Source organism: Pelodiscus sinensis, chromosome 1 (genome assembly GCF_049634645.1).
Source record: "Pelodiscus sinensis isolate JC-2024 chromosome 1, ASM4963464v1, whole genome shotgun sequence".
NCBI classification, from domain to species: domain Eukaryota; kingdom Metazoa; phylum Chordata; order Testudines; family Trionychidae; genus Pelodiscus; species Pelodiscus sinensis.
Window position 1 is genome coordinate 272583 of NC_134711.1, and position 21684 is coordinate 294266.

Sequence of the window (21684 nt, forward strand, 5' to 3'; positions counted from 1 at the left end):
ACGGGACAGCGGGGGGGGGGCGGTCGGGAGAGTCGACGGCTCTGGCACGGGACAGCGGGGGGGGGGGGCGGTCGGGAGAGTCGACGGCTCTGGCACGGGACAGCGGGGGGGGGGGGGTCGGGAGAGTCGACGGCTCTGGCACGGGACAGCGGGGGGGGGGGGTCGGGAGAGTCGACGGCTCTGGCACGGGACAGCGGGGGGGGGCGGTCGGGAGAGTCGACGGCTCTGGCACGGGACAGCGGGGGGGGGGGTCGGGAGAGTCGATGGCTCTGGCACGGGACAGCGGGGGGGGCGGTCGGGAGAGTCGACGGCTCTGGCACGGGACAGCGGGGGGGGGCGGTCGGGAGAGTCGACGGCTCTGGCACGGGACAGCGGGGGGGGGGTCGGGAGAGTCGATGGCTCTGGCACGGGACAGCGGGGGGGGGGGTCGGGAGAGTCGATGGCTCTGGCACGGGACAGCGGGGGGGGGGGCGGTCGGGAGAGTCGACGGCTCTGGCACGGGACAGCGGGGGGGGGGGTCGGGAGAGTCGATGGCTCTGGCACGGGACAGCGGTCGGGAGAGTCGACGGCTCTGGCACGGGACAGCGGGGGGGGGGGTCGGGAGAGTCGACGGCTCTGGCACGGGACAGCGGGGGGGGGGTCGGGAGAGTCGACGGCTCTGGCACGGGACAGCGGGGGGGGGGCGGTCGGGAGAGTCGACGGCTCTGGCACGGGACAGCGGGGGGGGGGTCGGGAGAGTCAATGGCTCTGGCACGGGACAGCGGGGGGGGGGGTCGGGAGAGTCGATGGCTCTGGCACGGGACAGCGGGGGGGGGCGGTCGGGAGAGTCGACGGCTCTGGCACGGGACAGCGGGGGGGGGGGTCGGGAGAGTCGACGGCTCTGGCACGGGACAGCGGGGGGGGGGGCGGTCGGGAGAGTCGACGGCTCTGGCACGGGACAGCGGGGGGGGGGGGTCGGGAGAGTCGATGGCTCTGGCACGGGACAGCGGGGGGGGGGGGTCGGGAGAGTCGACGGCTCTGGCACGGGACAGCGGGGGGGGGGGCGGTCGGGAGAGTCGACGGCTCTGGCACGGGACAGCGGGGGGGGGGCGGTCGGGAGAGTCGACGGCTCTGGCACGGGACAGCGGGGGGGGGGTCGGGAGAGTCGATGGCTCTGGCACGGGACAGCGGGGGGGGGGGGTCGGGAGAGTCGATGGCTCTGGCACGGGACAGCGGGGGGGGGGGGTCGGGAGAGTCGACGGCTCTGGCACGGGACAGCGGGGGGGGGGGGCGGTCGGGAGAGTCGACGGCTCTGGCACGGGACAGCGGGGGGGGGGGGGGGTCGGGAGAGTCGATGGCTCCGGCCCAGGACGGGGGGCATCTTGGACAGTAGGAGAAGGCTCCGGCCTGTTGGGCGGTGACACTGGAATCAGTTGCCTGGGGAGGTTGTGGAATCCCCATCGCGGGGAGATTTCAGAGCTCGGGGCGGTGAGCTGGGGCAGAGGCAGGACAACCACCCACAACTCCTCACCCCCACGCCCATGGCTTAGCACCCAACTCTTCAGGTGAGGAAGGGGCGGCTCCGAACCCCCTAGTCCCAAGGGGAAGCAGCGCTAGAGCCAAAAGCCCCCCCGGGATCGCAGGCCGCGCGCAAGCAGGACCCCTCTCTCCTGGGGCCACCGGGGCACGGCTTGGCGTGCTCAGCCCCACACCAAGGCACACGCAGGGTCCCAGCCCTCACGCTGCAGTGCAGTCTGGGTCCTGCCCCACAGAAAGGGGAGGAGGTTCCGGGAGGAGGGGGATTAAATATCCTAACGGAAAAAGCTATTTCAGAGCCAGACGCTTCGCTGGAGCTGGAGCTCGGGCTGAGAACAGCCCAAAGGCAGCTCAACACGTCCCAGGGCAGGAGCAGCCAAACCCCCGCTCAGGTCAGACCACGGGGGAGTCCGCGGGAAAGAAACCCCAGTCTCTGGAAGCGGAGACACGCGCAGAATTGCCAGACTCCGCCCCCACGTGGACCCCACAGACCCCCCCCCTCCTTCCCCTCAACTCCGCCCCCACATGGACCCCGGCCTCCCCCTCAACTCCGCCCCCACATGGACCCCAGACCCCCCCTCCTTCCCCTCAACTCCGCCCCCACATGGACCCCACAGACCCCCCCCTTCCCCTCAACTCGGCCCCCCTCACAGACCCCCCCCTCTTTCCCCTCAACTCCACCCCCCCCATGGACCCCAGACCCCCCCCGCCTCCTTCCCCTCAACTCCGCCCCCACATGGACCCCAGACCCCCCCTCCTTCCCCTCAACTCCGCCCCCACATGGACCCCCACAGACCCCCCCTCCTTCCCCTCAACTCGGCCCCCCCTCACAGACCCCCCCCTCTTTCCCCTCAACTCCGCCCCCCCATGGACCCCAGACCCCCCCCGCCTCCTTCCCCTCAACTCCGCCCCCCCATGGACCCCAGCCTCCCCCTCCTTCCCCTCAACTCCGCCCCCCCCACAGACCCCCCCCGCCTCCTTCCCCTCAACTCCGCCCCCCCCTGGATCCCGGCCTCCCCCTCCTTCCCCTCAACTCCGCCCCCCCCACAGACCCAGACCCTCCCCGCCTCCTTCCCCTCAACTCCGCCCCCCCCACAGACCTCAGACCCTCCCCCCGCCTCCTTCCCCTCAACTCCGCCCCCCCACAGACCCCAGACCCTCCCCGCCTCCTTCCCCTCAACTCCGCCCCCCCACGGACCCCAGACCCTCCCCGCCTCCTTCCCCTCAACTCCGCCCCCACATGGACCCCGGCCTCCCCCTCCTTCCCCCTCAACTCCGCCCCCACACGGACCCCAGACCCTCCCCCGCCTCCTTCCCCTCAACTCCGCCCCCACATGGACCCCGGCCTCCCCCTCCTTCCCCCTCAACTCCGCCCCCACACGGACCCCAGCCTCCTCCCCCCCCCCCCGCCTCTGGGAATGCCCGGAAAGCTGCCTGGGCCCAGACGATGGGGGTGAGCAGCGCCCCTCCTGGGATGGGGGCACAGCCGCCATGCAGCGTTTGGCCGAGCAGGGGGGCAGCGGAGTCAGCGTGGCGCCCACAGCACAGCGACGGGATGGGGTGCGGGGCACAGGCGCTCCCAGCGGGGCCGGGGGCAGACGGGGACTGTGGGACGGGAGCTTGGCTAGAAAGCCCCTTTGCACCAGGGCAGACCTAGGGTCTCCCTCCCTGGGGCCCGGTAGCAGCCTGGCTGCAGCAGCAAGAGGCTGGGCTGGAACGGGACCCGTGCAGCTGCCCCAGCCCGACGGGGCTCTGCTGTGACCCTTCCAAGGAGCTGGGGATGGCCGGGGAAGCAGCCACAAGCGGAGCGGTCGGCAGCCAGCGCCAGCACCTCGCCTCGGGCTAACGATTCCTCCGCCCCCCGCTTCCGCTCGCCCGCCCCACATCACGCGCCCCTGCAGCTGCCCGGGCCCGGCGCCGCCACTCACCGTGCCTCGGCGGCCAGCAGCTCGTCGTAGTGCGAGGATCGCTGGTCGTCGTCCTGCCGGTACCGGATGACCGTGGCAAGCCCCTTGCTCACCAAGGCCTCGGCGATGTTTCTGCAACCCAACGAGAGCGGGGAGTCAGCCGGGGGAAGGCGACACGTCCCGAGACAGGGAGGGGATGTCGGGGCTGGGAAACACCCCCACCCACGTGCACCAGCCGTCACGTGAGAGACATGGAGCGCCACGCATGGGCACAGCGGCTGCTCAGCCACCAGGCCCGGCCCCTGCCCACAGCCCACCAGGGAGCAGCTCCACAGCTCAGGCGCTGGCTCCCTGGCACTGCCCACCCCTGGGTCGGCACGAGGGGGACACACATGGCGAAGGGCAGGGTGCTTCTGGGCACACCCCCCGGGGGCTCAGCCACCACCCCGCCCTGTGCACGGGCCACCCGGGAGAGCTGCAAGGGGAGCGCGCAGCCGGCAGCGTCCAGCGCTCGCGTGCATGCCCCAGGCGGGAGGGGGAGCGTCTCGCCACGCGGGAGCAGCCACGGTTTGGAGCCCACGTGCCTAGCGGGGCTGCCACAGCCTTGGGCTGCTTTCACCACTCTCAGGAATTGTACCAAGCGCGCGGCCCGCGCTCCTCCAGCGGCACATGCGGGGCCCCAGCCGGCCAGCCCAGACTCGGCCCGTTCCCTGCTTCCAGCCCCCAGCGCCCCGCTCGCCGGCCTGGGGCGGGGCAGGGAGCCAGGCTCGCTGGGCGAGGGGCATGGGACGGATGGAGGGAGGGGAGGGAGGGAGGGAGGCGCCGCGGGCAGCAGCTGCTGAGGTAGCACTCGAAATGCCAAGCAGCCAGGAATAAGCACCTCAGCTCGGCTCCCAGCACGCACGGGGAAGAGGAACAGAAGGCCCGTCGCTACCAGCAGCCCACACAGCCTGGCTTTCCTAGCCACGCCAGGTGCTGCAGCAAGCCACCTCCTCTCCCGCAGCCCTCCCACACGCCGCATGACACGGCCGCTTCCCAGAACAGGTGCCCCCCCGCCGCAGCCCGGGCGCCTGAACCCCAAGGGGAGAGAGGCACGTGGGTAAACTGGCTGCCCAGCGCGTGCATCCTGCGCCACCAGGCCCCACGGACCCACAGAGGCTCACGCCTCCCTGTCCAGCGAGCCCGGGCCAGGCCCAACCGCCGCAGCCAGGCCGGGGCACCAGGAACGTGGACCAGCCCCAGCTCCAGCCACCGATTCTTCCCTCTGCACCAGGGCCCGGTGTCGGCCAACCGCAGGGCCTCCAGCTGCAGAGCTGGCAGCCGAGTGCCTGGGAGCCACGCGTGGGACAACACAGCGAGCTCCACAGCAAGCAGAGACCAGAGCTCCACCCTGCACATCGCAGGAGCGTTCAGCCCACCCAGGGCCCAGCCGACTGACGCCAGCAACACCTTCCCAATGGCACAACCGCCCCCCCGGCCACCCCAGCACTGCCCGGCCCACCCAGGGCCCCACCGACAGACGCCAGCAACACCTTCCCAAGGGCACAACCGCCCCCCCGGCCACCCCAGCACTGCCCGGCCCACCCAGGGCCCCGCCGACTGACGCCAGCAACACCTTCCCAATGGCACAACCGCCCCCCCGGCCACCCCAGCACTGCCCGGCCCACCCAGGGCCCCGCCGACTGACGCCAGCAACACCTTCCCAAGGGCACAACCGCCCCCCCGGCCACCCCAGCACTGCCCGCCCACCCAGGGCCCGCCGACTGACGCCAGCAACACCTTCCAATGGCACAACCGCCCCCCCAGCCACCTCAGCACTGCCCGGCCCACCCAGGGCCCCGCCGACTGATGCCAGCAACACCTTCCCAAGGGCACAACCGCCCCCCCGGCCACCTCAGCACTGCCCGGCCCACCCAGGGCCCCGCCGACTGACGCCAGCAACACCTTCCCAATGGCACAACCGCCCCCCAGCCACCTCAGCACTGCCCGGCCCACCAGGGCCCCGCCGACTGATGCCAGCAACACCTTCCCAAGGGCACAACCGCCCCCCCGGCCACCCCAGCACTGCCCGGCCCACCCAGAGCCCGGCCGACTGACGCCAGCAACACCTTCCCAATGGCACAACCGCCCCCCCGGCCACCTCAGCACTGCCCGGCCCACCCAGAGCCCGGCCGACTGACGCCAGCAACACCTTCCCAATGGCACAATTGTCCCAGCCGCCACCTCAGCGCTGCCCGGCGTGACAGAGCATTGGGGAGCCCCCCGACCCTGCACCCCGCCCGCAGCCAGATGTGACTCTCCGCCGGCCAGCAGAGTAGAAGGTTCGATTGCCTCTCGGACACAACATAGCGCAGGAGCGAAGGGCACCGAGAAGAGAAGCCTCATTCCTCTTGGGGGAAGGGCTCCCGGGCCCTGAACCCCCTTCCTTGGTCTAAAACATCCTCACTCCCCCTTGGCCCAGCTGAGACTGCCCAAGCTCCCAGGCCTGCCCCCACCCAGGTGGCCGTCTCCCCGTCTTCCTTGGTCTCTCTCTGGGAACAGCTTTATCGTCTGATCAGTCTGGGCCTGGGCGTCCGGGCCAATCCACGTGTGGGGTGAATCATCAGGAATCAAACACCACAGCCAGGATGTTAACACTGGGACAACACAGCACAGAGAGAACACTAGGTTACAAGCACCCCCACTGCGTCACACCGGCCCACCCAGGGCCCCACCGACTGACGCCGGCAACACCTCTCCAACGGCACAACCGCCCCCCCAGCCATTTCACCCGCTGCCCGGTGCGTCCAGGGCCCTACCGACTGACGCCGGCAACACCTCTCCAACGGCACAACCGCCCCCCCAGCCATTTCACCGCTGCCCGGTGCGTCCAGGGCCCCACCGACTGACGCCGGCAACACCTCTCCAACGGCACAACCGCCCCCCCAGCCATTTCACCGCTGCCCGTGCGTCCAGGGCCCCACCGACTGACGCCGGCAACACCTCTCCAACGGCACAACCGCCCCCCCAGCCATTTCACCGCTGCCTGGTGCGTCCAGGGCCCCGCCGACTGACGCGGCAACACCTCTCCAACGGCACAACCGCCCCCCCCAGCCATTTCACCACTGCCTGGTGCGTCCAGGGCCCCGCCGACTGACGCCGGCAACACCTCTCCAACGGCACAACCACGCCCCCAGCCATTTCACCGCTGCCTGGTGCGTCCAGGGTCCCACCGACTGACGCCGGCAACACCTCTCCAATGGCACAACCGCCCCCTCAGCCGTCTCACCACTGCCCGGTGCGTCCAGGGCCCCGCCGACTGACGCCGGCAACACCTCTCCAATGGCACAACCGCCCCCTCAGCCGTCCTCACCGCTGCCTGGTGCGTCCAGGGTCCCGCCGACTGATGCTGGCAACACCTCTCCAACGGCACAACCACCCCCCCAGCCATTTCATTGCTGCCTGTGCGTCCAGGGCCCCGCCGACTGACGCCGGCAACACCTCTCCAACGGCACAACCACCCCCCCCAGCCATCTCACCGCTGCCCGGTGCATCCAGGGCCCCGCCGACAGATGCCAGAAAGCCCCACTTGAAGCACCGTGCCCCCAAGCGGGGAAGCAGGCGGAAGAGCCACTAGCTGGAGTCCCCCCGGTCGAACAGCTCCGGTTCCTGTACCCCTCCCTGGAGGTCGCAACCTCTGGGCAACGCAAAGCCAGGCCACAAAGCCTCCCCCATGCATCCAAGGACCAACCGAACTGCCCCAGGAGAGTGAGCGAGGGGAACTGCCCCTCTCGCAGCCACGGCAGGAGGGCGCTGGCGCACAGAATCCAGGACTGCCCACAAGCACGCCCAGCAGAGCAGCCGGCTCCCAGGCCTGCGGTTCCCCACGCGGCAGGGTGCGAGGCCAGGTGTGCCCGGGGGCAGATTTCAGGCTGCTTCCTGCAGCGATGCCCTTCTTCCTCCCAGCCCCGCCCCTGCGCTCGGCCGGGGCTGGAGCAAGGGTCACAGACACAAACCCTCCGCCCTGCCGTGCGGAAACGGCCAGGCCAGCGGCACAGTCACGGAGAGGCAGGGGCTGCGCCCGGGCCCCACCACCCTCATGCTCGGCCGCCTCGGCGGGCTCTTTGGATAAGCCGAGGGTGGAGCCGGCCCCGACGTGGCATCCCCAGGCTGGGTGCTGCACATCCCCCGGCTGCCCAAGTGGGGCTGGGGGCCCCACAGCGTGTTGGGTGCCACAGCGAGTGTGCCTCCCGCAGACAGGGGCAGCCTAAGCAGACCAAGGGCAGGCAGGGAAACCTGAGGCCCGGGGCGGGAGGGGTAGGGGAGAAGGACTTGGCCAAGGTCACCCAGCAGGGCAGTGGCAGCGCTGGGAACAGAGCCCGGGGGACTGGGGGGTCAAAACCCAGCGGAGCAGCAATCCCAGCCCTTCTCGCCCCACCGGCGCCCGGGGCCCCGGGACGAGCGCAGTGTGGGGCTGCCGGCTAACAGCCCTTCTGTTCCCCTCACGCCAGCCCTTCCACAGGGAGAAACCCCTCCCCGGCCCCGCCGCTCTGTGGGGCCCTCCGGAACTGCTGCCGGGGCCCCCGTTAGCGCCGGGGGCAGGGCGGCTCCTCCGAGGCCGCTGCGCCCCGACGCAAAGGGGATGGGAGCCGGCGCTGCCAGGGCAAAGGCTCCAGCCCTCCCTACTGCTCCCGCTCCCGAGCCGCCTGGCCCCGGGCTGGCCCGACCCCCGCAGTACAGGCCCCTCCTCCCGCACTTCGATCACATCCAGGTGGGGGGGCTGGCTGGCGCTGGCATAGGGCCAGACCCTCCGAGCAGGAAATCCAAGTGCTCATCGTTTCCAGCGGTCAAAGGGCAGCGAGCATTAAATCCCCGACGCCCAGGATTAATGGAGGGATCATTAAAAGCGGCCGTTAAATCGCCTCGCCAGCCCGCGCGGCTCAGCGCTTCGCTGCGGCCTGGGGCTGATTACAAGGAAGCGAGTTCTAATTTCGGAGCCAAGCTCCCTGGGCGCCGGGAGCGGGAGCGGAGCAGGTGCTGGGCGAGGCGGGCCGGGGGCTCAGCCAGGTCAAAACGCAGCGTGTGCTGGGGCCTGCCTGGCAGCTGCCGGGAGCCGAATTCACCACCCCGCGTGGGGGGCCGGGGCTGACAATCCAGCTGGGGGCGCGAGAGGCCTCGCCAGCGACTCACCGTTTCCCCGGAGCCGACGTTGGGAACCCCTCACGCGCTCGCTCAGGCTGGAGCAGGGCGCCCGGGACTGGTGATGCCCGAGGGCCCGCCCTCCCCTTCCTGCCCCAGACGGCCCCCAGCCGCACCGTGGCCAGAGGCAGCTCCATCTCCAGGCCCTTGGGGTCCCCAGGCAGGGGAGCTGCAGCCCTGCCCCTGCGGCCCCCATTCGCAAACAGACTCGTGCTCAGGCCCGGCAGGGACGACACTGCCCCGTGGCCATCCTCGGAGAACGCCGAGGCCGCCTGAGCCGGAGGGTTCAATGACATTAAGTCAGGACAAGCTTTTCCAACCGCCTTACGTAAGGCTACAGATTTTCAATCAAACCTGCTCGCTTCCCAGCGAGCTGCCAGGACCCGCCCGGGGAGCCGAGAGCTACAGCAGCGAAAGCAGCCGGCGCGCCAGGCCGCAGCCCACCGTGCCCACGGCAGCCAGGCTCCGATCGCCACAAGGCGCCCAAGGACCGAGGGCAGCCGCGCGGAGTCTCGGAAGAGCATCGGGGTCAGGCTCAAGTGTGATCTTCCCAGGCGCATGGTCCTGCATGCTCCGGCCTCCCGGGGGCCAGGCAGACGGGCAGAGAATGCGGGGACCCGCACGGCCCCGCCACGGCAGTAACGCCCGGCACGCCCACCCTCTGGGGGCAGGAAGCTGCTTTCGGTCCAACAGGAGCAAGCCGACGCTCGCTGAGGTGCCCGGCCACGCACCCTTCCGGCACCCTGCCACAAGCCACGCGGCAGATCACTAGTGGGACCAGGCAGCAGCCCTTTCAGAAGGGTGCAGCGCCAGCCTCGGGACGACCCGGCTTGAGTCTTCCACAAGCCCCTCGGCCCCGAGAGATCGGGCTTGTTCTGCGAGATGTGGTGCCTCCACCCCCGCTGTCATGGCCACAGCGGCCGTGCGAGCCCCCTTTCCCCCACCCCTCCACCTTTCGGAAACTAGCCTGGCACGTGGCCAACACAAAGCGCCTTGCGCAGACGTGGGAAGGCCACTGAAGTGTTGCGGCGGCTGCACACCCCAGAGCTGCCCACCGGCGCCAGGGCAGGGGAGACTCGCCACGCAGAGTGGGGAAACTGAGGCACGCAGGGTTCACTACAATTACACCCAATTCCCAGTGGCACAGAACCCCGGACTATGTCCCTTCTTAGCAACAGTAGCCCACGGTGGACTCGCCCGACGGTCGACCGGCTGTGACCCTCAGGGCCTTTGCCGCGGGGCCACTGCCCGGCCAGCGACTCCCTTTCCGGAGGCTGCTCTAGGTTCCCCTTAAGTGCAGCGTTTGCGCACGCGTCCTCCGTGTCCCGCCTTCCTGCCATTCGTCAGACCCAGCGCTCACCGCGCCCAGCCCAGCGCTGACAGCTCTCTCCACCCCGTCCGGCAGGGACACGCCGGTTAGCCGGGGCAGACAGAATTGCTGGGCCTCATGGCAAAGAGGCGGGGTGGGGGATGCTCCTGGAAGGGGCGGGGCCTTGGGCAAAGGGGGCAGGCCTGGGGCAGGCAATCTTCTGCGCTGCTTGAACCCTGCCACCCCTCCCCCAGGGCTCCTCAGCCATTTAAAGGACCCAGGGCTCTAGCTGCCACCAAAACAGCAGGGGGGAGCCCCCCAGGACTGCAGTACCCCGGGGCAGCTGCCCCCTTTGCCCTGCCCGTTCCCCCCCAGCCGAACAGGGCTTTTCCCCCACCTGACAGTCATTTCACTGAGCCCCTGGTTCCCTGGCCTGCGTACGAGCGCCCGCATCGCTCCGGCTCCTCCCCTCTGCCAGCGGAGGAGGAAATTGCCTGGGCTGGGCAGGCTCGGCTCCCCACCACGCCAGGCCGGCTATTAGAGCTGCACTGTCTCCCGGCGCTTGCAAACTGATTGCTCAGCCCTTTGTCCCAGCAGCTCCGAGAGTCTGGCTGGGCAGAAACGCTCCCCGCCCTCGGTGTTTCTCTTTGTCAAGACAGGTGCTGTGTTTGCTCTTCCCCGTCCGCCGAGACCTCCCCGTCCTCGGGGATTCTCAAAGATAATTACTAGCAGTGCCGAGATTGCTTCAGCGAGATTCTTCAGCGCCCCAGGCTGAGTGGCAGCCGGCCCTGCTGGCTTGAATACCGCCAGCCTGGCTGCAGTCTACACCGCGAGTCCCAGAACGCAGGGCCCGGGCAGGCTGGGAGACGCCCTCTGGGAAGCAGGGACTCTGAAAACCATTTGGGGGGGTCCCCGAGGGAGGCGATGGCAAGCCTTGAACAGCCAGCCGAACGAATGCTGTACCCAGAGACGCTGCACTCACCACCGGGGTGACGGCCCCAGGCCGCCTGCACCAGTCCCGGTACCCATAGTGCAAGGGGGATGCTGATGAGCCGGGGAGGGGTCAGAACAGCCACAAGGCTGAAGAGGAGGTTGTGGGGCGGCTGGAGCAGGCTCCGACGTAGGGAACCATTTCTCCACTAGGCAGAGCCCAGTAGGAAAGGTCTGTGCTCAGGTGCGTGGCTGGACGGGTGTGCACTCCCCGTGTGCCGTCCCCGCTCTGCCCGGACAGCTGGCACAGCAGATCAAGCACCCGCCCAAGGACACAAGCACCGTCAAGGTCCGAAGGCCCAACCAGGCTGGTCGTCGGCGACCCGCGGTACCAGCCCTGGCAGACTGCGAGGACACCGAGCCACGCCCGCCCGTGACAGTGGACACAGCTCCGGCCGTGGCAAGACCCACCTCTGCCCCGGCTGGCCAAAGGCATTCCCTCCGAGGCACGTCCACCCCTGCCCTCAGCTCGCAGGCGGCTCAGGGTGCCCGTCGGTTTCGTACCAGCCTCGCTATCGGCCAAGGCGGAAGTGGAAGCGGGACAGGTCAAGCCCGACACGAGGGGGCGGGCACCGTGACCGTGAGTGACGTGCCACTGGGTGACGGGGCACCCTTGCCTGGCACTGATCCGCCAGGGGCTAACGCCTCCCTCTGGCCCGGGGGGAACGCCTCCCCCGCAGGTTGGAGACCGCCCATGGAAGCCAGAGACAGCGGGACCCAGGCAGAGGACCAAGGGGGATAGGAGCCGCCGGGAGCCCCGGCGCTCAGACACGCCCGGAGCCCAGGGCAGGCACAGGGTGGGAAGCAGCTCAGGAGGGCTCGGCCTTGGCCGGATCCAGTGCTGCTGCCAGGGCCCTGGGCTGAGACCCAGTGGAGCAGGGAGGGGCTGGGCCCCCATCCCGACCACCACCTGCACTCCTCCCAGCGAGACAGCAACCTATCCAGGGCCAGTGCAGGGAGAGGGCCCCCCCCCCGCTCTCCCCAGAGCTACTGTGGCACCTTCCCCCCAGCCGTGGGGCGAGTCCTCTTCCTTCCCAAAACCCCCTGGCAGCCAGGACCCCACGCCCCTCATCCTCAGCCCCAGTCCCAGCCCAGAAGCCCGCACCCCCCCCCCACCCCAACCCTCTGCCCCAGTGTGGCGGCGCGTCGGGGTTCCCCCACCTCCTGCACCCCGTAGTGGCAGGGGCAGATTCCCCCAGCCAGTAGAACAGAGGAGTTTATTGCTTCTCCAGGACACAGCACAGCACAGGTGGAATCTGGTTCCAGGACAGGCCTAGGATGCCTCAGCCCCCTTGAGATGGGGGAGCCCGGACCCCTAAATCCCAGCCCCTTTCCCTAGGCTGCTTCCTCCATGATACCAGACAGAAACTCAAACTCTCTTCCTGCCCTGCCCCCAGCCAGGTGCTGGTCTCCCCCCCTCCCTTTGTCTCTCCCTGGGGGGCTGAGCCTGGGTGTCTGGGTTAATCCACATTTGGGAGAGTCAGTGAGAATCTCCCATCCCAGCGCAGGGGGACCCCGGGTCCCAGCGCAGACAGCCCCCCACTACGGTACACCCAGTCCTGAGCCCCCTCCTGAACCCCTCATCCCTGGAACTCTCACCCTCCCCCCCCCACAGCCCAACGCTCTGCCCCCCCGCATCCCGAACCCCTCATCCCTGGAACTCCCACCCCCCCACAGCCCAACGCTCTGCCCCCCTCCCGCATCCCGAACCCCTCATCTCTGGAACTCTCACCCCCCCCACAGCCCAACGCTCTGCCCCCCTCCCACATCCCGAACCCCTCATCTCTGGAACTCTCACCCCCCCCACAGCCCAACGCTCTGCCCCCCCCCCAAACCCCTCATCCCTGGAACTCCCACCCCCCCACAGCCCAACGCTCTGCCCCCCCGCATCCCGAACCCCTCATCCCTGGAACTCCCACCCCCCCACAGCCCAACGCTCTGCCCCACCCTCCCGCATCCCGAACCCCTCATCCCTGGAACTCCCACCCCCCCACAGCCCAACGCTCTGCCCCCCTCCCGCATCCCGAACCCCTCATCCCTGGAACTCACCCCCCCCCCCACAGCCCAACGCTCTGCCCCCCTCCCGCATCCCGAACCCCTCATCCCTGGAACTCCCACCCCCCACACACACTAACCCTCTGCCCCAGTCCTGAGCCCCCTCCTGAACCCCTCATCCCCAGCGCCACCCCAGAACTCGCACCCCCCACACCGCAGTCCTGAGCCCCTCCACCCTGGCCCCACCCCAGAACTCGCACCCAGACTCGGCCCTCCATACCACACACACCACCCCACATTGCAGAGGGAGCACGGGCCCCCAGTGGCGGCCCACAGCCCTGAGGGGCCGGGGGAGCGCTGAACAGGCCACCGGGGGGGGCTGGGGGCTTCTCCATCACTGAGCAGGTTCTAAATCAGCGGGAACCCCCCCCCCCGCCCTGGCTCCAATGGGAACGGCTGTGGGGAAGCCGGTGGCCTGTGCTCTCCGGGGTCAGAGCAGCAGAACCCAGGGCCCCTCCTGGCCTTGCGCTCTAGCAAAGGAAGCTGCCTCCTCTGCCCTGCGGCCGGGGATCCAGCCCCCCGCGGGCGGGGCCGGGGCCCACTTCAGGCCTGGCCGACAGGCTGACAGCCGCCCCTTTAAGGCAGCAAGGAACGGAGCCAACAGCAACCTGTGCCCACGCGGCTCCTTGCCGACAGCCCAGCGTTTCCAAGGGGCCGTTGGAGCCGCCACTAAAGCCAGATTAAAGAGGGGGGCTCGGAGCGCTGCCGGGGAATCTTATTAGGCCATGAAATACAGTTCCTGCTGCTCACAGAACGCCCGAGCAAAGCCAGCCGCTGCCCCGCTCCCGGGCCGCCCCCTTCGCTCCGCGGCTCCCCCCACGGCCTCTGCAGCCTCCTTCCTGGGGACTCAGCCAGCGCGAGATGGGAGGGGAGGCCCTATTTTCCCCAAGGGAGCTGGACAGCCTCAGGCCAGCCCGAGACACCCCCCTCTCCCTCCATGGGCCAGCCCGAGACACCCCCCTCTCCCTCCATGGGCCAGCCCGAGACACCCCCCTCTCCCTCCATGGGCCAGCCCGAGACACCCCCCTCTCCCTCCATGGGTCAGCCCGAGACACCCCCCTCGCCATGGGGCCAGCCCAAGACACCCCCCTCTCCTCCATGGGTCAGCCCGAGACACCCCCCTCTCCCTCCATGGGTCAGCCCGAGACACCCCCCTCTCCTCTATGGGTCAGCCTGAGACACCCCCCTCGCCATGGGGCCAGCCCAAGACACCCCCCTCGCCATGGGGCCAGCCCAAGACACCCCCCTCGCCATGGGGCCAGCCCGAGACACCCCCCTCTCCTCCCATGGGCCAGCCCGAGACACCCCCCTTGCCATGGGGCCAGCCCGAGACACCCCCCTCTCCTCCCATGGGTCAGCCCAAGACACCCCCCTCTCCCTCCATGGGTCAGCCCGAGACACCCCCCTCTCCCTCCATGGGTCAGCCCGAGACACCCCCCTCTCCCTCCATGGGCCAGCCCGCAACACCCCCCTCTCCCTCCATGGGCCAGCCCGCAACACCCCCCTCTCCCTCCATGGGCCAGCCCGCGACACCCCCTCACCATGGGGCCAGCCCGAGACACCCCCCCTCCTCCCATGGGCCAGCCCGAGACACCCCCCTCTCCTCCCGTGGGGCCAGCCCGAGACACCCCCTCGCCGTGGGGCCAGCCCGAGACACCCCCCTCTCCCTCCATGGGTCAGCCCGAGACACCCCCCTCTCCCCCACGGGTCAGCCCGAGCTCTCCCTGAAGTCCCCCGCCCCCAAGCGCCCCTGCCTCCCACTCACGTGGGACTAGTCTGGGGTTGCAGACACCATGGGTGCCCATGGCCACCCAGCCACAACCCCCGCCCTGTCCAAGCCATCCTGCCTGCCCCCCACAACCCCCAGCCGGCCCAAGCCGCCCCCCGCCAGCTACGCACAGGGCTGGTCCTTCCAACCACCCCAGCACACTGCCCATGCAGGGCTGATCTGCCGAGCCCCCCGACCTCCTTCCCTCAGCATGGGGCTGGTCTGAGCGCCCCCCACCCCCGGCCGCCAGGCTGAAGGTCTGAGCCCCGCATGTGAAGCCACCACGGCCCTTCACTCCCCTGTGGGGGGGCAGGAGTGTGGGCAGGCTGGCCGGCCCCAGACATGCTCCCCAGCCCTCCCTCTAGGGCAGGCTGGCACTGCCATGCCCCACGGACGCTGCTTGCAGCCTGCCTTTCCCCTCCCCCAGGGCCTGGGCAACTGGGACCCCCTTCCCTACAGCCCAGCGAGCTGGGAGCCAGCGAGGCCCAGGGCGATTCCAGCGCGCACACTGGGGAGAGCCTAGGGGGGCAGAGGGTACGGCGGGGGGCAAGCCAGAAAACACCAGCCAACTCGTCCCTAGTGAACAGTCAGGACACTGGGGAGAAGGGTTAAAAACAGGACTCCCGCTCGGAGCGGCCACTCCAGATACGGGCATACGGAGCCAGGAAAAGCCGCAACCGGAGCCGGGCCTAAGGGTGGCGTGGCCCCCCCCCGCGGGAGCCGGGCCTAAGGGCTTCATGGGCCCCCTCCCTCCCCCCACCGGAGCCGGGCCTAAGGGTGGCGTGGGCCCCCCCCCCCTCCTGCGGGAGCCAGGCCTAAGGGCTTCATGGGCCCCCTCCCTCCCCCCACCGGAGCCGGGCCTAAGGGCTTCATGGGCCCCCTCCCTTCCCCCACCAGAGCCGGGCCTAAGGGCGACATGGGCCCCAATCCAGCCCCATTCTGCTCAGTGCATGTGCTGGGCTCCCCACTCCAGCCCGGCGCAGACGGGGCTCCGCGGCTCTGCCCGGGCCAGTGCCCCTCCTGGAGCCACAGGAAGGAGCCCGCAGGCTGGGCAGGAGCTGCTCCCATCCCCTCCGTGCAGCTCTCTTGGGGCCAGCGGCGTGGAACCCTCGTGTCCGGGGGGGAGCGAGCGCCGCGGAGCGCTCCGGGGCTTGCTGCACACACGGCGCGGGGCCTCGTCTCTGGCAACCCCAGGGGCACACGCCCGCCGAGGGGTCTCCCAGCTCTGCACACGGGCCGAGCGTGCCGCTCTCCGTACAGGGTGCACCTGCCACCGGCACTCCCGGGCCGGCTTCTGACCCACGGGTAGTTGGGCGGGGTGGCTACGGGTGGGAGAAAGGCCCAAAATGCCCGGCACAGGGAAGAGCCCACCGGAGCACATGCTTCCAGGCCCTGGGCTTGGCCAGAAGCCCAGGCACAGAATGACACGCCAGGGGACACGGCCACTCCAGCTAGGCGCGTGGGGCTGCTCCGACCTCCCGGCTGCCCTGGATTCGAAGCCAGGCACCCGCACTCCAAGGGAAGCCCGTAAGTCACCTTCCCCTCCCCCGTGCGATGGAGGGGGGGCACCGCCCCGCTGCTCCACTGACTGGGGCCTACAAGTCACAGGACACTAGACAGAGCCCTGTGGGTCCCCGCACTGGCCCTTCAGACGCCGCCCAAACCCCCCTCTGGAACAGGCACATGCCCAGAACGGGAGCCTCCAGCAGAGTTGGGAGCCCAGGGCTGGAGGGCGTGTTCCCTAAAAGCTCCGCTCTGAGCCGTCTGGCCGAGGTGGGCACAGCGGGCCCTGCTGACGCTGGACACTACGAGACACCCCGGGCTGCCACAGCCGCGCTGGCTCCTGCCTGCCTGCGCCGAAGGGCCTGCGGGCAGAACCCCCGCCCTCTCGCTGCCAGGCACCCGCTGGCAACCCAGCTCGTACCCTAAGGGCCAGCTCACGGAGCAGCACCCGCACGACCAGAGCACATCCGGGATCGGGCCTGATCCGCACCGTGGGCCACTTTCCCACAAAGTCCTGCCTGGAGCTCAACTCCGACTAACCACGCGGCCCCGGGATCGCACGCCCAAGGGCTCTGAAAACAGGCGGCAGCTGGAGGCGCTAACACGGGCGCCACGCCTGCCCCCGCCCGTCTGCAGGCGACCTGGCCCACCCGGCTGCCTCAGCCCGACCCACGGGACAGAAGGGCTCGCACGGACCAAACCCCTCACCTCTGGGAAGCCGCTCCCGAGAACGGCTGCCTGGCAACGCTGCCCCGGGCCAGAGCCCCGAGATTTACAGCGGCTGAGGATTCGCCCTCCGCCCCCAGCCTGAGATTCTCTCCTCGAGCCCCAGCCGAGCGGCAGGAGCGGATAAAAAGTTAGTGACCCAGCAGGGCTAGTCCTGCAGCCTCCCACCGCAGCCCGGCTGTCGGGGCCACAGCAGGAGGGGGTGCGTGGGGGCTGCGTCTCGGGAGGAGGAGGGGGCAGGGTGGTGCAGCGGGAGACACCGGAAATGCCACCCAGCAAGCTGCTGCTGGGCTTGGCGGGAGAGCCGTGGCACTCGGGGTGCGGCGGCAGGTGTGTGGCGCGGACCTGGGCTCCCCCGGACACAGCCGCACAGATGGCGGGGTCCTGGGAAACCCCCCACGCAGCCCCGATTCTAGAGCAGCCACAGGGCTCGGCGGGGGGAGGGTCAGACGCTGGAGCCCTGCTAGACCAAGCCATGTCCAGGGCTGAGCCCTGCTCTCAACCCCCTTTGGGGGCCCTACGGATGAAGCTGAGAGCTCCAGCCAAGGTGGCCACAGCAAGCGGGGCCAGAAACAAGCCCGGGGCGCCAGCCAACACTCACATCCCTCCAATGGTGACAGTGGCGCAGGTCCGCTCGGAGAAGGCCGGCACAGTCTCCGTGGCGGTGCTGGCGGGTCGGATGTAGTCCACAGCGACGTTCACCTGCAAGAGAGGGCAGCCAGGTCTGAGATGCGCCCCGGAGAGGCACAACGTGCCCAGGGTGCTCAGGACCCTGCCCAGCACCCACACCCAGAATCAGCTGCCAGCTCAGCCCCTCCTGTCCCACCAGCGGCTCACCCAGGTCAGCAGACAGCATGTCCCAGGGACAGCCCCAGCCCTGGGCGGGGAAACGGGAGCCCAGCGACTGGCAGGGGTGGGGAACCGGCTCGCACGGCGTGGGCGCACACCCAGCATGCCTCTGGAGACCAGGAAGCCAGAGCAGCGCGCCGGGCTGGGACGCCTGCCGTGCCCCTGGCGGGAGCCACGGCCACACGCCCCTCCACAAGGCTCCATAACACCGCGGCTCCAGTCCCGGCGCCAACAAGAGCACATGGTCACCAATGCCCTGCTAGGCCGTTCGCGGGCTTGGCCCCCCGCCGAGAGGCCCCATCGGCACCGGCTGCTCCCTATGAGCGCCCGGCCCTGTGGCATCAGAGACAGCGCTCCCGCCCTGCGTCTGCCCCACAGACGGGCACCCACGGCCTCGGGGGGGGGGGGGGAGGAGGCAGCTCCCTGCCTGTCCTGGCACCCCAGACTGCCCCAGCCTTGAGCACTAGCTCCGCTCTCCCACTGGCTGCTTCTGGGGGCAGCATGGTCGGCAGGAAGCTGCCTTCGCCGCACCGCTGCCTGGGAGCCACTCAAGGTGAACGCTCCTGCCCCAGGCCTGCCCCCCCGCCCCCCTCCCCGCAAAGCCGGAACCACCTCCTGCCCCCTGGAGCCCTCACGTTACTCAAACCACCATTTTCTCCAGCTGGGCCATGGGAACAGCTGGAAACCTGCACTGCGGCGTCAGGCTGAGCCCCAAAATAACTGGCCCCCTTTGGGCATCGCGGCCAGCAACCCTCAAAGCAACGGGAGCGGCTTGCGACTCCCCGGCGGGCCCGGCCCAAGGCAACGCCCGACCCGTCCCAGCAGCCATCCCCAGCTGCTGCGGGAAGGGCAACGCCAGAGGGCCACGGCGGAAGGAAGTGTTTGAACCGAGCCTGGCCCCTCGCTCACCCCGGCTCCACAAACCGACCCCCTCAAACAGCCCCTTACTACTGCTCTAGCCCAGGGACCGTGGTCATGGGGGGTTGAGACGGGCGAGGGCGTCGGCTCAGGGAAGCTGCCCTGCCGGGCGGGAGGGTCCCGGGGTCTGCAGGGCCGTGAGCGGCATGTGGAGGCCAGGCCCCGTGGGGTGCGACTGGCGCAGGCCACGCCCAGGGGAGAGGCAGACATGGCCCTGGAGATGCCACCAGCACTTGTGGGCTCAGCTAGGACGGTTTCTGCAGGCCCGGGCCTTGGACTGCACTAGAGAACCACCGCACAGCGCCTCATCCGGGCCAGCCCACGTGCCCTGCAACCCGCCCTGCCGGTCCCCTGGCTCTGCCTGCCGAGGCGTCACCAGGGCCAGCCGGGGTGCCCTAGGAAAGGGGCAGCAGCCCCTCCCTGTCACGGGGGGCCCTCAGCCAGGGAACAGGCCCAGCCTCGATTTCAGCACCGGCTGGCTTTGCGGCCAGGCAGGTTACGCTCCACGCCCAGCGCCTCCGGAGGGAAGGGGGAGCAGCAAGCGGCAGGGAGGGGAGGGCAGCAAACGGGGACAGCCGACTAAGGGGAGCAGGGAGGGGCGCCCCGCCAGGGAAGAGCCGGCTCAGGGGAGGAGGAAGGGGGGCGCCCCGCCAGGGAAGAGCCGGCTCAGGGGAGGAGGAAGGGGGGCGCCCCGCCAGGGAAGAGCCGGCTCAGGGGAGCAGGGAGGGGGGCGCCCCGCCAGGGAGGAGCCGGCTGAGGGGAGCAGGGAGGGGGGCGCGCCCCGCCAGGGAAGAGCCGGCTCAGGGGAGCAGGGAGGGGGGCGCCCCACCAGGGAAGAGCCGGCTCAGGGGAGCAGGGAGGGGGGCGCGCCCCGCCAGGGAAGAGCCGGCTCAGGGGAGCAGGGAGGGGGGCGCCCCACCAGGGAGGAGCCGGCTCAGGGGAGGAGGAAGGGGGGCGCCCCACCAGGGAGGAGCCGGCTCAGGGGAGCAGGGAGGGGGGCGCCCCGCCAGGGAGGAGCCGGCTCAGGGGAGCAGGGAGGGGGGCGCCCCGCCAGGGAAGAGCCGGCTCAGGGGAGGAGGGAGGGGGGCGCCCCGCCAGGGAGGAGCCGGCTGAGGGGAGCAGGGAGGGGGGCGCCCCGCCAGGGAGGAGCCGGCTGAGGGGAGCAGGGAGGGGGGCGCCCCGCCAGGGAGGAGCCGGCTGAGGGGAGCAGGGAGGGGGGCGCCCCGCCAGGGAGGAGCCGGCTGAGGGGAGCAGGGAGGGGGGCGCCCCGCCAGGGAGGAGCCGGCTGAGGGGAGCAGGGAGGGGGGCGCCCCGCCAGGGAGGAGCCGGCTGAGGGGATATGGGAGGGGGGCAAAGGAGCGCTGTGGGCGGAGCCGTGGGCGGAGCCTGGCTGGAGGGGACAGCGCCAGCAGCTGGCTGTGGTCCTGGCTCAGCAGGGCCGGTTCTCCGGCAAGCCGCCGGTCTGGGCCAGGCCAGCGGGGTGAAAGCCAAAATGGACCCGCCTGCCGGGCAGGCTTTGGCCCGGCCTGGGGTCCTGCTTGATGGGTTGCCAGAGGGGCCAGGGCCCTGGCTCGTGCCCCGTTTCCTCGGGCCGGCTGCCGCTGCGCAGGGCAGGGCTGAGCGCCCACAGGGGGCTGGCAGCCGGCTCCCCGACGCCTGGGGCAACCGGGGGGGCCAGCGCCCCTGCACAGCGGCATGGCAAGCAGGAGCAGGGTGCAGCCGGGGAGCCACCGGGCACAGGGACGGCTTCGGTGCCCGCCCGCCCCTTTGGGCCCCGGCTCCCTGCTCTCAGAGCCAGGGGCCAGCCAAGGCAGCCGCGTCCCGGCCCCCCTGCCCAGCCTGCCACTAGCCCCGGGCTCGCTGGCTGGGGCGTGGAGCGTCGACTCCCAGCGCGTTTCCAAGGTCAGCGGCAGTCACTGGTAATTAAATCATGCAGGCAGCTCTCCCTGGAGGAGCGCCAGCCCCGAGAAGCGCGGCACTGCACGGAGCTCGGCTGCCCGCCCTCCGGGGTCCCTCCAGCGCCACGGGACGGTGGGGTGGGGTGGGGTGGGGTGGGGTTCACGAGCCGCCCGCGCGGAGCAGGGCCTGGCGGGGGAGACCCGGCCCATCGGCTTGCACAAGGATGGACGGAGGGGCGGGATGCCCAAAGAAGTGTACGTCAATCATTTGTGGCAGGCGCGGGAGCCGCTGAACTCGAGGGGAGGGGCTTGCTCCCCCCTCCCGCGCCCCTGGGCTGTGCCTGGCTCTGGCCGAGCCCCGTAAGGGCAGGACATGCCACTGGCGCTCGGCTGAGCATCCTCCCCCACCGCCGCGCTGTGCCCTGCCAAGCCCCCGGCCTCCCTGCTCGGCGCTGGGCTGAGGGGGGAGCGCGCTGCCGCGGGGCCAGGCCAGGCACAGGGACCTCGCTCAGACTGACGGGCTGGGGAGACCCACTCGCGGCTCGCCAGCTGCGGGCACCCGGCAGTAATTACAGAGGAGCTGGTCTGAGCCAGCCGCCTACCCAGCCCCAGCCATCTGCACCGCCTCCCGCCCAGGCAGCCTGCAGCCCCGCCCAGGGCTGGCTCCTTGCTTACAGGCCCACACGCTCGCCTCCCCAGCCTCCCAGCACAGGGAACAGCTTCCCCGTTTCTCACTGGGGGGCTCACCCACTCCACAGAACCAGGTGGCCTGGGCCCGGCCTGCCCAGAGCGGCACACACAGCTAGCGCCTTGCGCGGAAATACAACAAAGACATCACGGTGCTCAGGGCTGCCTTTGTCCTTGGTCTGCCTGGCCCTCCCCCTCAGGGGACCGGCCCCACGCACTGCACACAGGTGCCCTGCTGGGCCGGCCCCTCCCACCAGAGTCATTGAACTGAGCCGGATGAGAACTCCCAGCTTCCCGTTCCAGACACCCCGTCCCACCCCACGCACCAGTCCTGGCGTGCACCTGCACCTCGCGCCGGGCACGCTGCCTCGGGCCAAGCTC

At 70.4% G+C, this 21684-nt stretch overlaps 1 protein-coding gene across 1 annotated transcript in view; it reads right to left on the bottom strand.

Moving 5' to 3' along the window:
- SND1 (staphylococcal nuclease and tudor domain containing 1) overlaps positions 1 to 21684 on the bottom strand; it is a 314287-nt gene that overhangs the window by 120823 nt on the left and 171780 nt on the right. The window contains exons 12-13 of the mRNA XM_075924108.1: positions 17553 to 17653; positions 3444 to 3554 (exon numbers count right to left, since the gene is read on the bottom strand). Coding sequence (XP_075780223.1) covers positions 3444 to 3554; positions 17553 to 17653 — 212 coding nt within the window. The remainder of the gene's footprint in view (positions 1 to 3443; positions 3555 to 17552; positions 17654 to 21684) is intronic.